Raw genomic sequence first — 26,254 nt, 5'->3', positions numbered from 1 at the left:
ATTCTAGCTAACTATCTGAATTCCAATATGCAATAGTCAGAGTACAATTATATACTTTGGTGCTACTGATTATATTTCATGTTCATCTAACGCTCATTATATTTGTTATGATCAATTTCCTTTGGTTCTTTATCTCTTCAATTGTCCTCTGTTCCTTTTGGTGACCATATCTTCTCTTCATATTCCATTGATTCTTGCTCATTTTAGTCATCCATCTCCTACCCCTTCTCCTTCTCAATAACTCCATTTCTCTTCCCATGATCATCTTTCTTTTGCTCTTATCTCATTGGTGCTGATTAATTTCAAATCTATGTTTCTTCTTCCTCTGATTTGTGTTTTCAGGTCCATTCTTCTTTTTTCTTCCAACTCTTATTTTTATGCTAAATATCCTGCCACTAACGCAGTTGGTAGAGGTAGGGGCAACTCAGTTAATAATGTTTGCCTCCCAAAAAGGCAATTGTTTGAAGTTGCTGCCCAAACGTCTGTTGCTCCTCTTACAAGTTAATCTTCATTTAGCATTTATTTTTATAGTGCTCAGAAAGGTACTTAGAAAAATGAGGATGATTGATGCTTATCTTAGTAATTAGCAAGTTTTTCATTCTCCCATTTATTTAAAACAAGCATATAGACAATAAAAATAAGAATCTGGAGACCACTAAGGTATCTATAGAAATACTAATGCCATGGGTATCATATTGCCTAACTCAGCCAGCAGATTGGATAAATTATTTTTTCCTCTGCAGAAAGAAATGAATTGAGCTAAAATGAAGATGGCAGTTTAACCTCTTGGACACTGTGCATAATACTCAGGTCAAAGAGCTAATATGAAAAAGTATCAGGGACATGTGTGAATGAAGCAAAAGAAACATTTGTTATTAGCAGTGCATTAGCAACTACATTTGTGAGCCAAGAACCTTCAAGAGAAAAGAAAATACAGTGCTAAAAGAATTAATGTTAAAATAATTGTAATTTTATACCTGAACAAAGACAAACAGTCCCTACATTAGATATAGTTATCTCATTCTTAGAAAATGATGGATCAGTCTGTAATTATTCTCTCCACACTAGCCAGCTTCGAAGGTGATAATTTCTTTGAAAAGCATTAGGCACAGAGAAAAAATATCTGATTGAATCATTTATTTTAGAAGAAAAGGTGACATTAATTCTCTAATTTAGCAAAATTAAGAGTTTAGCTGAGGCAGCCCATCTTTTTACAGTGTTCACTCATTTGTCAGCCTAATGGATAGTTAAATATTCTTGTCTCTGTTGCTCCATAAAGCTATCGTATAAGCAAAGAACACTTAAAGTTAAAAAAGGGACTTGCTCAGAATGCTGCTCTTGATTCTTGACAAAAATTGGGGATACTGTAGAAGTAAATAATGATTTTTTTTTTCTTTAGACGGATTGCACTCTATTTTTAAAGAACTCATGTCGTATACCAGTATATCAAGTCTGGGTTTCACTTCTTCCCTACATAATAATTGTGTTTTGTGGTTTTTAATGTTGCTGTCATAACATAGGAATCATTTTATTAGTAGTTTTGTGAATGCCTGAGAGACTTTTGTGATTTTCATAGAACAAAACTCATTTTCAAATGGCCAAGATCCTCCACAACATATATACATCTATCTGAACAATTTTCCAGAATTCACTCTTTTACTAGGCAATTCTTGGCACCTTCAGGGGCTTTCAGGGGTCCTGCTCCGAAAGTCTCAGGTTGTGAGAGCCTATTTCATAAGTTGGGCTTAAAGGAATCAGTTAGATGGTTTCTATACTAGTCTCCCTGCTGCACAGTAACATCCTTACCTGAACTCCTTGATACCATTTCTGAGTTAGTAATGGAGTTCCCTAGATTAATGGTTTTGGAGGACTTTAATCTTCCTTTCCTGTGAATAGAGCCTGGAGTGACTCAGGATTTCATGGCTTCCATGACAATCCTGGGCATATCCCACATCATTCAAGAGACCTGGCGGTTGTCTCTGCAAGTCTGCCATATGGTGCCTCTGATGCCTTGAATAAGGAGGCAACCGAACCCTTGGTTCAACTCACATCCATATCACTCTTCTCTTGGGGGTCCTGGCACTCACCATGATTACAGAGAAACTGAGGGGGATGAAATAGGAAAAGAGATGTCTAGAGTGTTGCTGGCATTCAAAAAAGAACCAACTCAACCAAACACAGATTAGAGCCACTATTAAGGCCTACCCTGTGGAAATAAGGATGGCAAAGTGCCAGTACTTTTCTGCTCTTACTGCATCTGCAGACTGCTGCCCTACAGTCCTTTTCAGGTGATTGAGCCTATTTATTAATGTGTACCACCCAGAGTCCCCTTTGTGGAAGATGGGCAGATATACAAATCTGGTAAATAGCTAGCTAGCTAGCTAAATAATAAAATTTAGATACTCTGCCCTATAGACAGCTAATGTGAAGAATCTTAACACAGATGTATGAGAAAAGGCAAAGAAGTGCACGTACCGGTAGAAGTGAAATTGGACAATGCCTTTACAAGTCCCAAGACTGTTTTGTCCCCAGTGTTAATTAATATTTGTATGAATTTGCTGGGAAATTTTCATCAGTTTGGAGGTTGTGTTGATGTTACTAAGCTTGACTTCTCTATAACATTTGAATCAAGAGTAATTGTGCATATTCTAAAGTGTCTGAATGCAGTGAAATGTTGAGGATCAGGAAATTGAGACTGAATCCTGATAAATACAAAAAAATATTGTAAGCATGTGGTTCTTGAATATGGGCATTTAGTTTGCTTTTCTAAATTAGATTGCATTCTTTCAGAGAATTGGTAGATCAGTTGGAGATGTTCCTAAGGTTTTCACTGAAAGCCACATGACCGTAGTGCCCCAAATTACACAGTGTTAACTTTGGTTGTGTAACAATTGTAACAGTTCCTGCCAGGGATACCATGGCAATATTAATGCACTGACAAACTCATGTTTAGACTACAGTAATGAATCTTATGTGGGGCTACTCATGTGCTTGTTGTGAAAGTACAGCAGGAACAAAATATGGAAATGGAGTGGAGCACTTGGCCATATATACACTGTGCTTCTTTTGAAGCAACTGTACGGGACACTAGTTAGCTACTGAACAATAAGTGAAGTTTAGAGCCCTAAAATTAAGAACAGGTCAGCTGACAGACTGGCCTTCTCTATTATAGATTAGGTTAATCACTAAGTACCAATCTTGCTACATGTCCTGACAGAGTACCAATCTGTAATTATTTCCCCAAATCTTCTCTGTGATAGTGCCTATTCTCTTGTAATTTATGAGACATCTGATTATACATCTTTTGGATTCCTGTTGAAAAGGGGTGTTGTCTTACCTGAACGGCTTTTCTCAGCACAAAGATGGAGAATCCACCAATGGGTTTAGACTGTGTTCCTGCCCAATCAGATCAAGTCAGCCAAAGCTGCAATGCCTGTCCTGGACTAGGTGTCCCAGTCTCGACACGGGCAAAGCCATTGACTGATAGCAAGACGTGTTGGCTCATGAATCTAACCCTAGGTCTAAATAACCTGCGAGGGCGGGAATGGATTTGTCATCCCCGTGCTGAGAAAAGGCGTTCAGGTAAGACAATGCCCCTTCTCCAGCACTGGAGATGGAGAATCCACCAATGGGACATACCAAAGCCTACTGTCCCTGAGGGAGGGGAGCAGGCCGGTCCAGTGTGACACTTGTTGAAGAACTTTCCTGCCAAAGGATGCCTCCGCCGAGGCGAATCTGTCTATCTTATAATGACGTATAAAGGGTGAAGGTGAAGACCACATGGCCGCCCTACAAACATCCTCGATGGGCACCTGAGTGGTCCAAGCCGTAGAAGTAGCTGCGCTACGGGTTGAGTGATCCGTGACACGTTGTGGAACCGGCAATGACTCAGACTGGTATGCCCCCTCAATACACGCCCTGATCCACCTGCCAATCATGGAGAAGGATACTTTCCGACCCTTAGAAGGATGGAAGGAAACGAAGAGGGCTTTGGAGTTGCGGAAGACAGCTGTCCGTGTGATGTAGTAGCGGAGTGCTCTGCGAACATCCAGAAAGTGCCATTGCCATTCCAGGGCATGAGATGGATTAGGGCAGAAGTCTGGAAGTACTATTTCCTGAGCCCTGTGGAATAGAGAATTGACCTTAGGGAGAAAGCTAGGGTCTAGATGAAGGACCACTCGGTCCCTGTGAAAAATGCATAAGTCATCCCTGGTGGAAAGTGCTGCTAATTCTAATATCCATTGCGCGGAAGTAATTGCCACCAGGAAGGCGACCTTGTGAGATCGCCGATCACACGTCCTGAGAGGCTCAAAGGGCAGTTTGGTGAGAGCCTGGATAACCCGTGGCAGCTCCCAAGAGGGGTACCTATGCACTACAGGGGACTTGGTGTTTGTGGTGCCCTTAATGAACGATCGAATCAATGGGTGTTGACCATGGAATACCGCGATGTCACAGGTAAGTAAGGTAGAGAGAGCAGCGACTTGTCTGGGTAACGTGTTTGGAGCTAAGCCCCTCTCCAGACCCTCTAGAAGGTAGTGTAATATTTTTGGAATCATTAAGTCTGGTATGGTCAAGTGATGGTTCGTGCACCACGAGAAGTTCCTCCACGTGGCCTCATAAATATGGTTGGTAGAGGGCCGACGGGAGGCCTGGATCATGGTAATGACGCCTGGTGAGCAGGACTCCTGGGATAACATCCTGCACTCAAGTGCCAGGCGGCTAACTGGAGCCATTGGGGATCCAGATGAATAAGGGTCCCCTGGCTGAGCAAGACCCGATCCAGGGGAATCCTCCATGGAGTCGCTATGGAAAGGTTCATGAGGTTGACAAACCATGGACTCCGCAGCCAGTACGGGGCCACTAGAAGAATCTCTGCCTCCTCCTGAAGGAGCTTGCGGACGACCGCCAGAAGAGGAAGAGGGGGGAAGGCGTAGAGCAGTCCCTCCAGCCACGGACTCCAAAGAGCATCTGTCCGTTCTGGCCCTAGGGATGGGAAACGGGAGAAGAATCTTGGTAGGTGAGTGTTCATCGGGAAGGCAAAGAGGTCTATGGTGATCTGAAGCGGTCGAAGATCTCCCTGAAGATAGTGGAGTGGTCCACTGTTGACCTGCTCAGGAAGTCCGCCTGTGTGTTTGCCTCCCCTGATATGTGATTTGCCTTGATGGAGGCAAGGTTGGTCTCTGCCCAGGAGCCCAGTAGAAGAGCCTCGATCAAGAGTGCTCCCTTGCGATGACACAGCAGCCACTGCCCGCCTCTAGGTGACCAGGTATGAAGACACCAAACCCAGAGCCTGACACCTAGATGTGCCTAACTGCCTGAGGAATCTACCGAGCAGTAAGTAAGCTGTCTACAGCCGCAGGGAGTTGACTGCCAGACCTGTGGGCCTGACTGGATGCGGCCTAGCTGTCTCTCAAGATGGCGGCCATACTGGTTCCCCTAAATGAATGAGGAATAAAACAGGGGAAAGGAGAATTCGGCCCTCCGAGGGCGAGGAATTATCACTAAGGTAAGGAGGTCAGAGGAGGGATTCCCCTCCCACCTCCGTGAGTGCTCCAACAGTCCATCACACAGAAAACATGGCCGCACAGGCCTCAAAATGGTGGCCACTTGAGGTAAAAAAAGGCCTTGTGCAGGCCACAAAATGGCAGCCGCACGAAAAAGTTGCAAATGGAAACTCTTTGAGGAGAGAGGCTAGTTTGATTACCTCCCATGTTCTCCACTTGAGGTCCCCCGGTGATCAGATAATAATATTTGTAACCCCCTGGAGGGCCATAGACAAGAAAATGTTGGGGAAGCCTGCCTGGGTACTTCCTGAATGCGTGCTAGCCTCAAACAGCCATTTTCGGCTTGCATGCGTGTTCGGCTATCAGAGCTGCAGCTGCAGTCTCCGACAGGAGAGGCTTGAATTTGGTCTCAGAGGGCCAGAAGAGTAAAAAACGGCCCTTTCTGAATGCGCGCTAGCTTCAAACAGCTGTTTCAGCTGGCGTGCGCGTTCGGGCTTCGGAGCTGCAGTCGCAGGCTCTGGGAAGAGAAGAAGCTTCAAAGGGCTTAGAGAGGGAATCCCAGGCTGGGAAGGCAAGAAGCGAGGCTTCCTGAATGTGTGCTGGCTTCAAACAGCTCGGTAGCCAGAGCTGCTGCCACAGGCTTCAGGAAACTTCAGGCTTGAGAGGGCGATCCTCATAGGCTGGGGAGATAGGCTGCAGCACTGATCCCAGTATTACCGAGGGAAGAGACAGCTTCCCACAGCCTCAAGCCTTTACTGTGAAAAGGAGGGGAACGGAAGCCTCCGTTCCTCAAGGAAAGTGAAGAAGTTATTGTTTGGGAAATGAAAATCAGGCTAAAAACAGCGCTGATTACAGCGCTGCTCAGAAGACTGAGGAAAAAGGAAAATCCACCAATGGAAAATGTACCTGCCTATGAGCCAAACTTGCATGTCTGTCCTGGGCAAGATCAAGTTGAGACTGGGACACCCTAGTCCAGGACAGGCATTGCAACTTTGGCTGACTTGATCTGATTGGGGAGGAACAGTCTAAACCCACTGGATTCTCCATCTCAAGTGCTGGAGAACCATTGTCTTCATCTTCACTCTTTATCCAGGTCTTCCTTGCACACATTTGTTTTGTTTGTGCTTTCTTTTTTCTGCATCTTTTAACAGTCTATTTTGGTTACTCACTCCCCACTTTTCTACCTCCTATTTTTCCTGTAGCTACAAGTTGTCTTACATGCATGCTGAGCATTGCTGTGCAATATTTAGCATACATTTTCTGAACTACTGTGTTTTGAAAGCTAGTATAATGCCTTATTTGCAAAATTGGAATAAAGTGTTCTAAACAAACGTTCAAAGGAGAGGCTAAATTGCTTGTCAATGAATTCTCACATTATTGAAATTTTGGTTTAATGCATTCATAGCCTATAAAAATGAAAACTAGCAGACTTTTAATCACACTGACATTTACGTATGAATAAATGAATGGCATTATATAAAATATATCAGACTGGATCTAGCTATTAGGTGTGCAAAATATTTCATGAGTTTCGAATTAGAGCATGTTGAGTATGAATTTCATTGGATCAATTGTATTAAAACTCTACAAAGTATTATTTTTACAGCATTTTTTGCTATTTCATATAAGAATTCTATTAATGCCATCTTTCCAGAAAAAATAATGTATTGATTGCTATAGGAAAAACAGAGTGCACAATTGAGCAAACAAAAGGACTGGAAAAGGAAAGAAATTGACTTTATTTTACAAGTACAAGTAACAAAGAATTAAACAGCAACTCCTATACACAAAATAATATTAAACTGCATTAAACAAGATGATCCTGACAGAATACATCTCAACAGTGCACACAAATGAGACCTGTTTAAGTTTACTAGCAGTAGTACTGTTTAGGAAGGCATTTTCCACTAATATATACAGTTAAAACAATTGTGCTTTTGCCGATTTAGGACAACAGTGCTCTTTTTTAAAGGATGAAATAATAAGGACAGGGAGGAAAAAAGGATGTAAAAATTGCACAGCTCCAGTGGCATGGACCATATCGTTCCCATTGGAGAAACAGAGGTGCTCGTTTCCTGTAACTTTATGGATGGCATTTGCAGCCTTGAGACATACCTACAGTTATAATCAAACTTTTTGGGCACTTTGTATTTTAGACTCCTATCCCATAGGCTGACTTCCTTTGCAGAAAACCAAAGAGGAAGTAGATGGAATTGTTCCTGTGAGAGGTTTAAAGGTATACTGAATGCTTTGTAAATCTTTCAAAAGGTTATAGTGTTCCAGTAAACCTTTCCTTCAAAGTGCTACAGTAGTTCATTTGGAAAAAATGGCAGTTCTTCCATTAAAGCAAAGGGGCTGATCAAATCCATTTAGAGCAATCTTACTGCAATGTTTTATGGGGATAGATAGACTCACTCCCTGAGGCACTTTACATCAAGGTAGAGTGATATGCCTCAGGGAGGACAAAAAACCTGATGTATGAATGCGAAAAACCCTACTAGGTTTTCACTTGTTTTAATAGATAACCATTCACTGGACTACAACCTAATCCTTGGTTCCCAGCATAATTACACAACTTTTACATTTAGTGAATTCAATGGTAATTTTAACTGGGAACAAAGTCACAGAGCTGAGTTTAGGAGTTGTTGACAAGATTTTGAGTGTCTGTATTTTATCTGCAAATTGAAAACTATTGTTAAAATACCATCATTTCAGTTTAAACTGCACACTTCACAAATAGCTTTGGCTAGGTTACTGATTAAGACATACTTAGAAAACAATGTATGTGGGGGGGGGGGAGAGAAAAAAACAAGTAAACAAACAATGTATGTATTCATTAGTTATAGCTAGGAATGAAGGAGAAATGGATTTGACCAGTATTATATAAGCTTCCCAGTGAATATTCTTTAAAGTTAAAACATAAAATAGAATAAATATCTGTGTTGTACCTGGTGCTTTTAGAATTTTGCAGGGTAATAATGCAACTGAACACCACAAAAAAAATTATTCAGAAACCCATATAGTACCACATGGAGAAATTATTTGCAAAAATTAGCATTTAATATACAAGAAATATGTGATATGGAAATGCATGAATTTTGGACAATGTTTAATTCATAAAAAATTCAAAAACTGATGCAAACATGTTTAGAAATTAACCAACATTGAAATATTTTCCAATTTCTATATATATGGCTATTTTAAATTAATAAATATCAATTTTTAATAATTACTCACTTTTATCACCTTGTTTTATTTCTTGCACCAGTTTGTGAAATTTCTAAAGTATAAAAATTCCTATACATTCCCTTGCAAAATTTTCTACTATATTTAGCCACTTTTTGTAATATATGCATTTTTGCGAATAATTAATGTTTTCATCTCAACTGTACCAATATAGTGAACTTTTCCAATATAGGCATTTTATAGTGCTTTATATCCCTAGCATATATTTTAACACTTTTTTCTAAGCTGCATCATAAAAACATACGGAAAGTGTATTACACATGAATTTTAACACCCCTATAAGTTTGGAAAATGTAAGTTGACCAAATTTGAAGTAAATTGCGAATCAAACTTATCCTGCTTTCTATTGCTTTTAATGCATCAATTTTAAGTAAGTAATATAGATTCAATTAATTGTCTTTAATTTTGTGAATCTATTTTCTGAATGATATAAAATAGAGATATATCAGATAGACAACAAACTAAAGGAAATGTTGAGAAGATTTTATCTTTTAGTTAACAGAATAAAAGAAGGAGAATATTCTGGGGTGGGGAATAGAATAGAAAAGCCTTAATTAACTGGATCTTGATGAAATAGATTTTACATGGAATGGAGCAACTTTTCACAGTAACTTCATTTGCATAATGGTAATCATTATGCAAATAATACAAATTGACACAAATAATATACTTTTCATCATTTACATAATGGTCTATGAGAAATCTCTAACCTACTGGATATTTCTTAATAACTCCCAACTCCTGTTAGTCCACTTAAATGAGATTTCACTGTACATTTATCATCACTAATCTCAGAAACTATAGAGTTCCTAACATAACCCACAATGTAAAGATTGATTTATGATTTACATTCATAGGAAAAACATTCTTGAATGAACACAAATTCCCTTTCTAATTTCATAGTTTAAGATTTCTTCATAGATTTTTTTATCAAGTGATCTAATTTTGGCACTGAATATTTGTTGGAGATAGTGCTGGGCAATAATTAATGGGGAAAATATCGGTCTATTCATTCAGAATCCTGGCAGTAAAACATGGTAAGGAAAAGAGCAAAAATGAAGAGAAACTTCAATTTATTCTTTACAAGAATCTGAAAAGGTATCATCTATTATTTCAATGCATGGCCAAAATCTTTCTGTATATTTAGAATAAAATGGAATAGAATAACAGAGTTGGAAGGGACCTTGGAGGTCTTCTAGTCCACGGGTGTCAAACTTGCGACGTCACGTGACGTGTCGCAACGTATCGTGACTTCTTCCCCATTGCCGGCAATGGGGTGGGTGCGGTTTTGGCATGACGCATCCAGTCCGTAGGCCGGCAGTTTGACACCTCTGTTCTAGTCCAACCCCCTGCTTAGGCAGTAAACCCTATTTCTGATTACGTTTTCTTCTCCCAGTGCTCTAGCCACATTTTCTCAATTAAAAATTACTAAAATCGCAGGAGATTGTCCCATTTAGCAAAATCAATACCCCATGAACTTGACAGTCTTTTTTATTGTTTTATTACAATAGAAGTCTTTAATTTTAGAGTCCTAAAATTCGATGACTTGCAAAGGACTATATTTTATGGTGCCTGCAGGCATTGCATCTCCAACCCTAGATTTTAAGTGGTGGTTCTTCTCAAAAGCTATGTATTTACAATGTAGGTCTGCGTAAAGGAAAAACTTGCAGTAGGAGTTGCATTTAAAGAAAGAATAGAAATTTCAAGGCAAGTTTTATTTCAATTCATATAAAAAAGAAAATCCAGGACAAAGACATCAGGCAGGCTTTGCTGAAGAGTAGTAGAATTTGACAATCAAGGCAAGACTCTTCTATGAGCTGAATTTATTGTACATAAAATAAGAGGAAGATAAGCAAGCTGACATAAAGAAGAGATAACTTATTTTTAAATAATTTCAAACATATTAGATGAAATAAATATAGGCTCTGAAGGTATTGTATTCTTGAAAAACCTTCTGATGCTTTCAATCAATTTAATTATTTTTTTATTTAGAAGTTTTTATTCGGTTTTGTTCTTTAATAGTCCAAATCTATCCATGTTTACTGTCTTCAATAAGGATTTTAATGTCTTATAATGAAAAAGTTGATTTTTTAAACATGTAATATACCAATATATATATTAATCTTTTTTTTGGAATTTTAACTTTCTTCTTTTTTGATTTGGAAAATTTAAATTTTCCTGAGAGATGAAAAACATAAAAGGGGTTTTAATCTGTATTTTAGCCCTTTCTTTATAATGGACATATTGAAATAGTCTATACAAGGAAAGAATAATATAAACCAGTGATAAGTGAATATTAAGATTCAAGATAAAGTAAGTTGATTATAAAGGCACCACTTAACATCTTGCCTGTAGGTTTTAAAGTGTATAGTCTATTCTGTCCAAAAATTGCGTTTTAAAAAATGCAGGCATCATTCTTAATAAAGTGAGTACTGCAGCCTGCAGATACAGTATACCCTTTTGCATTTGTATGAACTAAAAAGAAAAATCCTACAACAATGAATTCTTGTTGTTGAATGTATTTTAATGTATTTATTTTCTTACTGTATTGCAAACAAGTGAGCTTGTAAATAACTATAAATACAAATTAAACTTCTTTTGTTAAGATCAATCTTATTTACTGAGTGAACAAGAAAGAGTATAATTTGCTAGCTTCAATGCCTCATCGAAACAAAAGTTTGTGCTGGTTGAGTAGACTACAACAAATTTATTTTGTTCTTTTTTTTTTTTTAGAACAAGAAAAAGAAAATAGCTACCAGTTTAAAAAATACTGCAGGAATCAAATACTTTTTCTAGTGAAAAAAACAGCAGCAGCTAAATTCTTAGCATTGGCATGCATACATTTCTCACAAGCTTGCGAATCAAGCTCAGTAATACTAACAACTGCATAACATGTTATTGTGAATTGTTTACCATTTCCCATCCACTTTTACCAAGCTCAAATAACTTCATCCTTGTCTTAATCAAAAAGAAGAATTATAGGTGAGAACAAATGTCTGTGAGTTTCCCAAAGACATTATTATGGAAAACAGGATGCTGGGTTAGACAGAATATTAGTATGATCTACCAAAGTTTTTCTTGGAGTCTTCTGAAGTGACAGTGATGCATTGTCAATTCATTAGTAAGTGGAAGAGATGAATAGCTGATCTTAATAAAGTAGGTTTTAAGCCAGAATTAATTAATTAATTAATATACAAGTATGTAAGCAGAAAGGAAAAGTGTGAGAATAGAACTTAAGACCTGGAAGGAAGCTCAAGATTTTTCCTTTGGTGAGAAAATGACATCCGCAGTCTATTCTTCCTTATATGTTTTATTTCATAAGATCCAATTAAAGTGTATTCTGTGTTTGCTTTTTAGAAGTTTTCTCCTTTTGCTCTTATTTTGAAAGCGGAGATAAATAAGGATACTAAGAAGTAAGTACTCTCTTCACCCTGTAGCAATTTGACACGTCATTAAATGTGCTTCAAATACTAAGGTTTGCAGCTATTCTGTGTACAACCATGCTCCACGATGGTAGCGCTTTTGTTAATCTTCCTCTTTAGAAAACCTTTCGGACAAAGTGCAACAATAGAATTCTTCAAAATAGTACAAGAAAAAGAAGCTTCTAAAAAGCAGAAAGGCAAAATATCTTAGCAGTGAGGTTTTTCATTTACTATTTATCAAGATACTATACGTCAAGAAAAACAGGAATATTGTCCAGCACTATAATGAATATATTGTAAACAAACTAAAAATAGTGGGGAAAACTGCCAATACAGAATCTGAAAATAAGTATTAATGTTTTTTTCATTACTTCTATTATCCTATTTTGATTAATGAAAGTCATGGGCACATTCTAATTAAGAAGGGAGAAGAATCCTTTTTGCTCTGTTTATAAAATATTCAATATTCAATAAAATATTTAAAAACCAAGACAAGTTAAGGAATTTGTCATTCAAACAGAATCTACCTACTAAGTTAACAGGAAACAGAGATGTTTCCTCAGCAGTACAGCAACACAGTGATAACACTAAATGTACATGTTTTTGTCAATACAAGGTAAATAAATACATTATCAATTACAAAAATCAGCATAATCTTTGGTACCAAATGTAAGGGCACCTGCTTGTTAATAGTATTCTTTTCATATGCCATACAACGAAACAATCTTGCTTTAATAACTGCTCAAAATATGGAATGCTTTCAGGATGAGTAACTTAGGACATAGTGCCAAATTATATGGATTTCTTCTCCATTTAGCTCTCCTCTGTTAGAGACCTTGGCAGGAGGTGGTGAGAGTCCAAAAAGTGTCAATATGGTGGCTGAAACCACATAATCAAAATCTTACCCTTTGTCACACACATCCCGTGAATGCTCCTAACCTTAATCATATGATTTGTTATCATGAATGTGCTTTAAAACATGCTTAAGATAGTTGTTTTTAAAATGACAGCTTGAAGACAAAGCCATATGAAGCCCTGAGCCAGAACATGTTCCCCATCTGATTTCAGGGTATAAGCCAGCCTCTGGTTTGAAAATCTATCCTTCTGTTGCTGCTGTCTGAGGCAAATAATAATTGAGAATAGATGCATGAGCCCCAATATGAAACCCGCCATCTGGATCAGGATCTCACAACTGCCTTTTCTTTAAAACACAACAGACCGGGAAGAATGTTTTTCATTTGAACGTGTATTTATCATTCCCTCCAACAGAAGAACATTTTTTTATTATTATCAAATTTCTATGCTGCCCATCTCACTGATACAGTGACCCGGGGAGGCACATAAAGCAACTGGGAGATTATAAGCCCTAGTACTCAAATTATACTGTTTTTTAAATACTGCCCAAAACAGTCTCTCTGAGATGACTTTTCCATTGTTCAATTTGTATAAGAGGGATTTATAGTCAAGTACCATTCTTGTCAGCACTACATCTTCCTTCAGGTGGTTAAGGCTAGCATATTCTGTGGCCTGAAAAACCAGGAGAATGGCTCTGCATACTACAGCATCAACAAGCGTTCATGGAACCAGTTTTGACTTTAAGCAAGGTTAAACTGAACAAGATGATATAATATTCATTTTAACTTTCAGGGATTTTTAAAGAATTAAGACATTCTTCTAAGAACACTACTTGAAGTTCGGTTAGAAAGTCCATATTATTATCTTTTTAAAATCCCTTACAGAGTTCCAATACCCAAACACTATGATAAATGCATGACAATCTGAAAAACAGGAAAGAAAAAGAGAAAGAGGTTATAATACAAAGTTAGGCATTCCTCCGACCAAGGTGTCTTGTTTGATCTTTCAGATATGATCCACTGGTCTCCAAATTCCACCTTGACTTCTGATTCCTGTCACTTCATTTCAATGCCAGGTTATTCCTTTGGACATTGCCTGACTTTGTGCGGAGGCAAATGAGCAGCGATCAAATAATTTGCTTCTTTAACAAGTGATGAATGCATTGTTGGATCTTGTAAACACTACTGATTGTATACATTCAAGATTTCTTTTTAGCAAAAGTGGCACTTACTTGAACCAATCCACTCAATATTTATTTAGCACTTCAACAGGTAAAACATCAGCTGGTAATAGAGACTTGATGTACTTCCTTATGTTCGGATGGCTTGGTACAGTGCACTGGGCTATATCCACTGCTTGGATCCCACTGCTGTTCTATAAAATCTGAATTTCCTGTATTTCTCTTGATACTTGACTCGTGCATTATTGCTGTATACATTTCCCTGTGGTCAATTTAAGTGCTCCTCTATTATGTAACATGTTCAGTGTTTTAAACTCTAATGGCATCCTATGGGGACTGGCGTTTGAAAAGTATCTGTACTTTAAGTCATCATAATAATGATATTTGACTGGTTTTCCGTTTATATCCTTTGGGAAGGGCCAGAATCCGTAAAGGTGAATTTCATCACAGAACCTCGTTGCGAGGGTATACATAAGGAGTCCTGTACTGGGTCGCTTGATGTAAACTTTGTTGGTTAGCCAGTAACTGCAGAAATTGGAAAACAAACAGAAGTACATTTTATTATTAGGAAACTCCAACAAGAACTTTATCTTAAATTATTTTCCTTGAAATATGCTTTTCTAAGCCTTTTGTATCAAAATAAACATATTAGACTGCGCTTTAATACTATTTTGGAGACACGTACATTGTGTTTACCAAAAATCAAATCCAGAGATAAGTCTGGGAAATGGCAACCAAGTCACATATGTGAACTCACTAAGTTTTAATTAAGGTCACATCTCAGATATTGGAGCATTTTCTCCCAACAGCAAGTGTTTGTATATTGAATTAATATTTAACTGCCAAATTTCTAAGTATTCCCCACCCCACCCTAATAAAGCATAAGCATCAAATATAGTTACATATTCAGAGAAGAACAGATATAATATTAAAAATTAAATCCTGCTCCTGGCTTAATTTATATGAACAACATGGTTTAATCTCCTGTTCGTGATTTGTTGTGTCCCACCCACATTATTGCCCATAAAAAAAGTACTTTCACTACCAGCAAAAAAGTTCAAAACCGCAGCTTTGAGAAAGTTATCTTGCTAAAAATTATTGGAATCATTGCTACTCAGAGAAAGCAACACAGCTATAGTATCAAGCTTTATCACTGGTCTAGCTTAATCTAAGAAATGTCTCGTCTCTAAATTCCACTGCCTAAAGTATGATAAATGGTTTTAGGCAAGCTCCATTTCTTTCAACTTCATGTATGTACCTCCATGGCCTTGTAGTACAACAAATTGTTGCTATATTTTGTGTTTTCATTGAGAAACAGAAATATCTTTTTTTATTGGCATTGACAGCTGAAAAGCAGCCTGAAGTAAACTACATGAATAAGGCTGAGATAAGGAGTATTCAAAGGGGAGGATTAAAAAAAAGTAAAAATGGCAGCCATGACAATGCAATCAAAGATGGCAATAGCAATACAATGGCTTTTGTTCTTATATACTGCCCAATAGCGCCCACTCTCTGGATGGTTTACAAGTGTTATTTGCATATTCTTCCCAACAATCTGAATCCTCATTTTACTGATCTCGGAAGGATGGAAGGCAGAGTCAACCTTGATTCCCATCAGGATTGAACTCCAGGCTGTGGGCAGAGTTTGCCTACAATACTGTACTTTAACCATAGCGCCATCAGGGCTCTATGTTTTTAATGTGATACTACTGTGCTGATCCTTTTTTAAATCATATCTTGCAAATGCCCCTGGCTGGGAGTAAAGCGGATTCTTGTTTTGGCCCAGGATGAATGTTATCTTACAACTAGAGTTCAATCACCTCATCCCAGAATTGACTTAAGAGTGTTGAAATGAGACCATCAATGTCTTCCTGGAAGGACCACCATCCCAAAGCAGAGTTTTTTCTACAAATTAACAGTGCTTAACTGCTGCCTAAGTATATTCCTATCTTGCATCAATTCACTTGATGCTATAAGATAAAAATAGCCTTGAGGTTCCCAAACTGAATCAGAACGGGGGCACCGATAATGAGGAATTTAACCCTGACTCTGTTTTTATATACATACCTGCCCTCATCTCTCTTGCAATCTACAATTTTGGAAAAGATATACAACCATCATATATTTTTCCCTATTTAGGTAAACAGCAGCTGGTGAAATAATCTATATCAGTAATATTATCAGAAAAGAGAAAGCTCTATTCCTGTTTTTGCTTTTTTCCCTCACCCAGTTGCTGTAGTTGTGATTGTTTTAAAGAAATCTAAAGTATAGAGATATTCAGTTAAGTCTGGCGGTTAGGGCAGGGGTCCCCATCCCCCAGTCCATGGCATGCCAGCAACCAGTCCACAGAAACAAGCAAAGCCCCATCAGCAGGATGCAGGCAACACATAAAACCATGCCTCCTCCAGTCTGCGGGAAAACCTCTCTCCACGTAACCGGTGCCTGGTGCCCAAAAGATTGGGGACCTCTGGATTAGGACATTAGACTAGAAGCAGAGAAATCTGGGTTCTAATCTTGCTTTAGACATCCAAACCAACTTGGATACTGCAAGCTAGTCGGTCTCTCTCTTTCTCTGCCTCCTCCCTCCCCCAGAAGGCAATAGTAAGTCCACTTTCAAAAATGTTGCAAGAAAAACTACAGAAACTTAATCTTTGTAATCATTTGGAGTCAGACTGACTGAAAGCTATGGAAAACATGAAAACAGACCCTCAACTCCTTTTTATATTTGAATCTGTCAGCTGTTACTTTTATAGTCTGCATGTAGATGGAGAAATCCATAACTCAGAAAAAACCTTTTGCTGATGCAAGAAGGCTTAAATGTACAGAAATAAGTTTTGTAGGAAACCAGACCATTTCAAGTTGAATTAGTTATTTTTCTAATGCACACTCCTTTCCCGATTTTCAGTTAATACTTCCTCTCAATATAGCAACAATTAAAAATGTTTTCTTATCATTAGAAGTCATTAATCATATGTCCAATATATTTTTTTTTATAAGAAAATATTATTAGTTGTGAGTTGGATTCTTTAAAGAGCAACTGTTGAAGCAATAGTGACAGACGGGGATGGGTGGGAATGAGAAGACTATGTAAAGCATTTGCTAATTTTAAACTTATTTTGTCCTTGCTAAGTGAGATAAAATATCCTGTCTAGCAGCAAACCGTTTGATATTATAGGATGTTTTTTTTCTGGTGCAGTTAGAATAAATCTGAAATAACTTCATTTTGCAGTTATTTGACACTTAGCAAAAACTTGTCTTAAAATGCATATCAACACATACACATATAAATTCAAGCCTGCTAATGTGTCACAAGACAGAGCTGGAAATGTGTTGTTGCTGTTAAAAGCACAATATGAAATGTATAAAACTAAACATAAATAAGAATTTTGTATCACATTTAATTCTTTTTCAAAAGACAATTAGTTGTAAGTGCTTTTGAAAGCAGCAGTTAATTCAACTAGTGAATCACTCATCAATTCAACCTAAACTAGATTAATACATGACAATGATAATAGCCAATGGCCAGTAGAATTCTGCTGCATGCATTAATAAATCTCAGCTACACATTGGAATACTTTTAACTTTGACAGTTTGCAGGTTCCATGGTTGTATAGCTTAGGCAGAAGTCCTTTTGACTGCCACTTGTGTTTGTATGATGCTATAATCTTTTTGGGGCTTGAAAAAAAAACTGTTCTTGTTCGAACAAGAATTACATTGTAAATGACAACTTGCCAATATTGGCCCCACACTGAGCTCAAAATGTACACAACCCCAAGCAGTAATGGAAGGTCACATTTCACACCAAAATGGGAAAAGGTCAGCCATATGTGGATTTGGATTTATAACTGGCCCTCAAATTCCCATGGGAAAGTAGCTTTGGAAAAGGTCACTGTGGAAGCTGGATTCTTTGCTGTAGCAATTGCAGTATGAAAATCTCAGCTTGCCAGGACACAACAGAAGTCATTTTGATGGCTCAAAACCTCCTGACATTTATTTCACCAGGATAGAAAATCAACAACCCTCTTTTGTGTTGTACCAACTATGGAACTAGACAGACTTTTTTTCACACTGATCCAAGACACTTAAAAATCCAAAATCAAAATGCATCTTATATCAACAGGAAAAATAGCCCAAGCATTTACTGATTGTAAGTTTGGTTCAGCTTCTATCTCTATGAAGGCTAACCATAACAAGGGTTTATCTGTGTGTCCTAACAGGGCTTGAAGATGCCTCCCTAACCATGGCTGCAGTGGCCTATTTTTGCTTTTACCTGATATGACATTAAAGTGGTGCTCTCCATTTTCACTCAACAAAAGCCTTGCCCTAGGCACAATTTTAGATATTTCAAAACCCACTGTAGTAATGACAAAGTAGAAGGTGGGGTCTACCTGAATGTCTAACTGGCCTCTTCCAAGTGCTGCATACACAGCCATACATTTCAGCCTGACAATTCCCTGAAGAAGGCGGGGGAATTTAACCTTCAAAGAGAAAAGACAAAAGGAACATTCTGAGTCTAATCTTTTCTCATTTGTTAAGTGACTCTATGTTTGCTATTTAGAGCCTATACATATGAAACTAGAGTAATGCAGACTTTGTTTTACTGCAGCTTTTGATTGCCACTTCTGCTCATGATAGAGTGGCAGAGAGGGTGAACAAAAATGGCAGGAGTGGGGAGTCCATCTGCTGGAGCCCACAGACAGCGTCCCCATCAGCTGTTTTCAGACAGAGTGAGAGAGTGAGTGAGAAAAAAGGGCAAGAGAGCATGCAAGACAAATCAAGCATGAGAGACTAAGACTAAGAGGAGCATAAGAAACAGAATGAGAGGAAATGCAAAAGAGCACAAGAAGAAGAGAGGTAATTTGCAGATCCTTTCTGAGGTGGATAGAAGCTTTCTTAGTATAACATGACAGCTTCTTCTATAGAACTGGAAAACCTTTTTCCACCATGTGAATTGGCTGCAGAGCTTGGATGGCAGGGTGAATTGGGGCTTTCATGTAAAGGAAGAAGATAGAAAGATCCTAACTATTCCTGAAGGTCAGGTCAGGATAGAGAGTTAATCCATGGATTACATCCTTTGTCAAAATTCACCTCTTCCCAGTCCCATTCCATGTTAGGGGAAAGCAACCAATGGTTATTTTTCCTATGTGTAGGAAATTCACCAATAACATTTTATTACATTATTGCATATCAAACATATAAAAATACTATACTACTTACTGGTTTCATCACTGAGACAGATTATAGCACAGCTGTCGGGACAGAGCAAATTTTGCCATGATACTTTATACTGACATATGGATTAGAAGAAAGCATATTAGTGGCTGTCTGGAAGAGCCTCAAGTTTCTATTTTCTCGTAACCGGTTTAGCAAGGCTGGTGCCAATACTTAATAAGTGAACCAATCCTCAATCATCAATACCTTGTACTTCTTACTAAATGTGTACCTAAGAGTGTGTGGCAAAAGAGTTTTGTTTATACATTTGAAACCACATGAATATCATTCAACCTGTATAAATAGTCACTCTATCTGCACATTTGGCTGACCCAAAGCATTTTGCTGCAATTTTCAAGTCAAAATGAACAGCACTGTGTATTAATAATTATTCTGAGATCTTGATCTGAATATGCTACCTGTCGTGATACACCAAATCAGCTGCCAGAAACAGCCAACTCATTCTGATGAGGAGTTGGAAAATACAGACACGTACACTAAAGCACATCAGTAGCCATATTTTGAAAGATCAAGAGGCTTCCTGTTAAGTTTTCAGAGACTGCTTTGATTTTCATTAAGAAGAAAGGGATATGGTACTTTTTTTTTTTTAGGAAAAGAGAAATGATACACAGATCTGATGCAACATTTTTACAATACAAAATCAAATACAACTGTAGGGAAATTGAAAACCCTGCCATAAATATTTATTAATCACCAAAGGATAAATTTACATTCTGTCACAATTTGTGACAATGCAATAATAGTATAATATAATCTTATATATACTATATACAGACATATACATACGTACAGACATGTATTCTGAATCATGTAACTTATATCTGTCACTGCACAAAATTCACTTCTCTTGATATTATTTCCCTAAGGGGGAAAGACATGCACTTAACGTGGTACTTTGTTCAGCAATGTTGCTGCTTTATAATTTACATTATTTCTTGGAGTTGAAGCAAATGTGATAGCTTTTAAAATGTATTTTTAGAAGGGTTCACAGCCTTTTAAGTACCCTAAAGTAACTGGCCTTCTGTTGCACATGTCCACCGAATACAATTATATATATCCCAACATATAAAGATCTTTATGAACCACATAAAGAAATGTTCTCAAGAAATCTCCAATATTGTAGCAGGTGAACAAAAAAAGCAAGAGTGTGCTTTATTTAAAGCCTTAATCTAAAAACCTAATTAATGGATGCTATGTATAGTTATTTAGAGAAATAAACTCTTCTGAACTGAGTAGAATAAATATGCATCAAATTGTTGTAAGGGTAAAAAAGGTGAAATATGCAGCCTGAACAATTTATCATCCAGAGTCATATTATTAGAAGTTGAAAGCACAGATTTATCTTGCGCATAAATATTGCAATGATCAACTCTAATCTTTTGGATAAACTGACTGTGTAAGAATTTGGAGGCTGCATCTTGAAAGACAGAAATGCTCAGCATGTTAAGTAACCATTATACAATATCATTAAAACCAGTGAAAGCACAGATACCAGCCACCCTCATCAACTGGAAATGTGTATTTCATTATTTAAAGGGTTGCTAAGTTCAGGTAAACTGATGCTTCTTGATGCTTTTAACAGGGGCAAACCTTGATTAAACATGTGCATGCAACACTAGTAACTGATATAAGATGTACTGTTATTGGAAACATTGGTAACCAATTATTTTCCGGACTTCACTTAAGGAGATGGATTTATCCTTTGAAATTCTATATTGCTTTGATCTTGATATCTGAGTGACTGCCTGTCTTATAATGAACCTGTCCAGATATTAAGATCAGTAAGAAAGGCTCTCTTGGAAATGACCTTATTTTCTGAGAACTATTTATCATATGTGGGAGAGGGCTTTCTCCTACTTTCCAAGCTATGAAATGCATTCCCTTGAGAACTGTGCTCATGACTCACTCTTTCCACTTTCAGGAAAGGAATCAAGAACCTTTGCTTTCAATTCCCCAGGCCTTTGCGATCTTACTAAAAGAGTATTTTAATTTTTATATGTGAGTTTATGAAGATAGATGATAGATAGATACACAGACAGACCCTTTTGTTGCTAGTTGCCTTGAGTGTCCTACTGCAGAAAAACAAAGCAGGACCACATTAATTCCATTTGTAGCTGGATGCCATTGCAATCCCTCTGGAAGAGCAGGCACAAAATATGAGGATTCTCTGAGACTCAGAGCTCTGTGGTCAACAGAGACTTTGGGAAAATCTGATAATTTCCCAGCCAATGTGAAAGACTAATGAACAAATACAAAAAATTCTAAATATACAAGAAGTCAGATCAAGTAGGCAAGAAGTAGACTAAGCAATTCTTACCACAAGAAGTATCTAAATTGAGAACTGGGAGGGAAGAGAGCAGAACATTCAAGTAGGGAACTATGTTTTAACCCATGTTTAAAGCATAATCTGGTTTTGGCTCTCCTTCCAAATACCATACTGCCTTGTGGACTATGAAAGGTGATATGTAATAGCTCTGGAGGGCATAAGATTAGATAAGAGTATTAGATTAGATTATTTTTCTCTCTATGACAAAATGCATAAGCACCCATTATATTTTTTTAGACTGAAGACTAATGCAAAGAATGCACTTTTCAGTATTGACTGAATATTGAATAATTCAGTTTTTAATGAAATATTTAATGAGGGACCAGGTTGAATAAAGACATATGAAGAATAAAAAACCTAGACTTCCTTCTTCCATTCTGCATTCAAATGCCATTGGGGTGAGGGTGGGGAGTTCACACACTGCATCTGCCTAGAAGAGATGAGATTATGCTGATGAACTTTGTGCTAATTTCCAGGGAAAAGGGAATATTAATCTAAGCCAGGTGCAGGTTGCTACAGCTGAAGGGACCAATGCCCTCCCTTTTTTTGTGATTTTGAATACAAAATAGTAATTGCCACATGTTAACTATGAATGATCACTGAACAAGTGGTTGCTAAGTAAGAGCTACCTATACATCGGCTTCTTTAATAGCATCTTCATAGCCTAAGTATTCCAACCATCCTTCTCCTGCAGATTTATATGAGTTCTAAATAGCACATATACTTTCCAAGGTTTTGCAGCGTGGGTTGTGCCCAGAATTCCAGAACCCTACCCTGCATGCTTCCCCCCCCTTTTTTTTTTTACTCTACCATTGGTAATCAAGCCATTGTGATGTTTGAAGTCTGGACTGCCCAGATATTCACTCAACAAATAGTTACAAAGCAACCACTTGATCACTTTTCCTATAGTTGAAAAGTACACCTAAATTTATTCAACTATACTGAACCCCAACCTTCTATTTAATTCTACAATGAGTACTGTTTTTATTTAATAGTCAAGGTGAAACCAATATCAGGACTTTTGAGGAGGGCCAAAATTAATTCTTAGTCTTTCTATTATATCAGCCCATCACACATGAAATCCTCTCTTTAAACTATTTGCTATCAACTATTAGCATGTCAAGAAAGGTTATCTTATATAAATGATAATATTTAAGTAACAATTAATGGATAGATTTAAAAGTAGTGCTTTCAATGTTTGTGTCATTATCTCTGAAAAACACACATAAAAGACAAATTTTCATTCAGCTGCTAGCATATCTGAGACATTCACATAAGAAAATACAGTATATAAAATGATTACAAACTATATAGCATTTTTTGGTTAAATGTTTGAACTAATTGCATTGGAAAATACCGTGCTGGAAATGCTGTCGTTATGACATTTCTAACTGCACTTCTGGTATATGGTAGCTGTTAAATGGCAGAAGGGCATGCATGAATACATTCTTGATTAGGTCAAGTAACAGTTCCTTCTCTTATTAGTCAAATTGGGTTAATATTTCATTGTTCCCAGTGAGAGCTTCTGTGATTTCATAAACTGAGTTTATTACTGCATCCTCTATAGAAGGATCACTTCACATTTCAAGGCTGAGGGAGATGTTTAGCATTTGAGAAGCCCCTACAAATGTGGCAATAGATCACTGACATAATGTCCCTGAATTTTCTGTTCAGACACAATATCTGAAAAAAATCTATTGTTCTGTGAAGAAAATGGTACTGAGGCATCATCTAAGAAAGATCTCCTAGCTGAGCCTTTTGTATGAATGCACCGTAAATGAGGAATTCAGATTTAGTACATCATGAGACAGGGTTTTACCAGGGCCTGCCACTGTTTTAAATCCACAATATGATGACAGATACCAGAATATATTGTAGTATGTATAGTTAGAAACAATTTCTACAGGTTCAAAGACTCATGCAGTATGAAATATTTTGTGGAATTAGATAAATGAAATTTAAAATAGATCTATATTATTTCTTTGAAAAAAAATGATACAAATAAAGATATTTTGAAGGTGAATACTGCTTTCTTTCCTTTCTGTCTTGTTCCACCTGCTAGGCATGTGCTGATATTTAATGCTATTACATTACTAATGTAGTTTGACTTTAGTTTTTTTATGTCAAAACATGATCACATTCGTCTTGTTAACTATTTTTGGCACCCACATAGGACAAAAATTTGAACACAGAAAAATAGAAATACAAGTGGAAATGGTTTTTCTCATCAAGATGTAAAACACAACAAAAATCACTTTGCCTCTTCTTTGTAACTCAATAAGAGGATTTAGAAAATCCTCTTACTCAATTCACAAATAAGGAAAACCTCAAAAGAATATGGGAGAGCAGTTGTTAGTTTCTACAGTTTTGAAGTTTTCTGTATCTGAAATCCTATGTCCCTTCCCTGTTATAAGCTGCTGTAGATCTGTGCTGTTTCAGACCCTGTCTTCCCACATGCTCTGAAACACCTTTTAGAATCTGAATAGGAAGGCCTAGTTTGAATCAAGTTTTTTATTTAATTTTTATTAAGAATGATGATTACAATAGCAAAAATTAATATAAACTAAACTTAGAGAAAGAGAATGGAAAAAATAATAAAAAGAATAGGAAAAAAGAAAAAGACAGAATATAAAGAAAAAGAAAAGAATATAAAAAACAAAAAGAAAAAAAATATATAAAAAGTGACTTCCAACCTTCATCAATTTGTTTAACTTCCATATAAGATCAGCCCTGAAATCGCCGTACAAAATTTTGCAGCAGAGAGGTTGTTGCTGATAATTATCCAGTTTGGAAATAATAATAAAATAACAACAAGAAGTTAGAAGGGATCTTGGGGATCATCTAGTCCAACCCCCTGCTCAGGCAGGAAACCCTATACCATTTCAGACAAATGGCTGTCCAGTCTCTTCTTTAAAACTTCCAGTGTGTTGGAGCATTCACAACTTCTGGAGGCAGGTTGTTCCACTGATTAATTGTTCTATAAGGAAATTTCTCCTTAGTTCTAGGTTACTTCTCTCTTTGATTATTTTTTGTCCGTTGCTTCTTGTCTTGCCTTCAGGTGCAGGAGAGAAACACAAGTACATTTCTTCCTACCATGTTGATGACAACTATCCTAATTTGTTAACAAATGCACTGAGTAATCACCACAATTAAACATGTGGGTAGAGAGCTGATCAGCCTCCCAGCTACCTCTTTAACAGAGGGAAAGCGGTTCAGTACTGAATTATACATTAATAGAGGGAGGAAATGTTACCCCTCCAATAAAATTGGAGGAAAGGTGTAACTCAGTGGTGGCGAACCAGAGGCGGCACTCAGAGCCCCCTCTCTGGGCACGTGTGCCATTGCCCCAGACCAAAAAAAAAAAAAAAAAAAGGTTCAATCAGTCAATTTCAACTTCTCACGGAGAAAAAAAAGATCTTGCAAAGTTGAAATTGATTGATTGAACTCTTTAGTCCCACCCAGTCTGCCCTTACCATTGCAGCTACGCCCACCATATGGGCCACGCCCACCCAATAGGCCACACACAGCCAATGGGCCACACCCACCTGGCACGCGACGATGCATAAGTGGGTTTTGGATTGCAGTTTTGGCACTCGGTCTCTAAAAGGTTTGCCATTATTGGTATAACTCCTTACTTCTATATTATCCTTAAGACAGCTCTATTCTTCCCACCAACACTTTTATTTTTTGTCCTGCTATTTGTATTACTTCTAACAAAACCTGATTTAACTATTCCCTCCCCAAAAACTGGTGCTATGTTTACTGTATGTCAGATAACCATGCCAGAGGATACTAATTATGCTTCTTTTAAAGCATCAATTGATCTTGAAGTTACAGCCCATAGGGCATAATTGTCAGGATGATAGAGCTTTGAGGTATAACAGATATCAGTATTGGTCTTTTGTTTTTATTTTTATTTTTGTTTTGAGGCAACAAAAAGTTGCTGAAAGTCCACAATTCACAGGTACAATGTGATCATTAAGTTTTGTGTACAAAAAAGTGCCCTAATGATCAAGCAGATTATTGAAAAGTAAGCCAAAGCAATCTGCATAGGTTTGTTCTGTTGCTACTCTTTTATCAGTACATATTGCTACTGCAGCACATCTGAACTCTGAGACTGTAAATGGTGCCAAATTATGACTGTGAAGTAGATGAACATACCAGGAGCCTTTGGGCTGGTTGGAACTACTAATTTAAATTACAGTGGTAGATATTAAAAACTATAAGCTGTACCATGCTTCAGGGTGGCAGTGCTATAATTTGCTTGGTTACACTAGAGTTTAAATCGTAAAACTAATAGTTTGTGGTGATACTATACTCTTTGGCAGTATACACTGTGTGAATTGCAGTGATGTTTAGCATTAGTGCACAAATATAATCCACACTTCTTTCAAGCTAGTTGCTGAAACACTTGGGAAAAGACCAATGTCTTGAACTGTCTTGTTTGCATATGCAGTATACACATAAAGGCTATCCCAATATAATGTCA

The 26,254-nt window shown here is 37.3% G+C and overlaps 1 protein-coding gene across 1 annotated transcript in view; it reads right to left on the bottom strand.

Annotated features, from left to right (window-relative positions):
* Positions 1 to 7,217: 7,217 nt before the first annotated feature.
* Positions 7,218 to 26,254, bottom strand: part of ST8SIA4 (ST8 alpha-N-acetyl-neuraminide alpha-2,8-sialyltransferase 4) — an 81,593-nt gene continuing 62,556 nt past the window's right edge. The window contains exon 5 of the mRNA XM_039338638.1: positions 7,218 to 14,732. Within this exon, the coding sequence (XP_039194572.1) occupies positions 14,450 to 14,732 (283 nt within the window). The 3' untranslated portion in view covers positions 7,218 to 14,449. The remainder of the gene's footprint in view (positions 14,733 to 26,254) is intronic.

The sequence above is a fragment of the Crotalus tigris genome, unplaced genomic scaffold (assembly GCF_016545835.1).
Source record: "Crotalus tigris isolate CLP2741 ecotype Arizona unplaced genomic scaffold, ASM1654583v1 scf7180000017710.2780689, whole genome shotgun sequence".
Classification (NCBI taxonomy): Eukaryota; Metazoa; Chordata; class Lepidosauria; order Squamata; family Viperidae; genus Crotalus; species Crotalus tigris.
The sequence above is the reverse complement of the archived record's forward strand: the minus strand, read 5'-3'. Positions and strand labels throughout refer to the sequence as shown.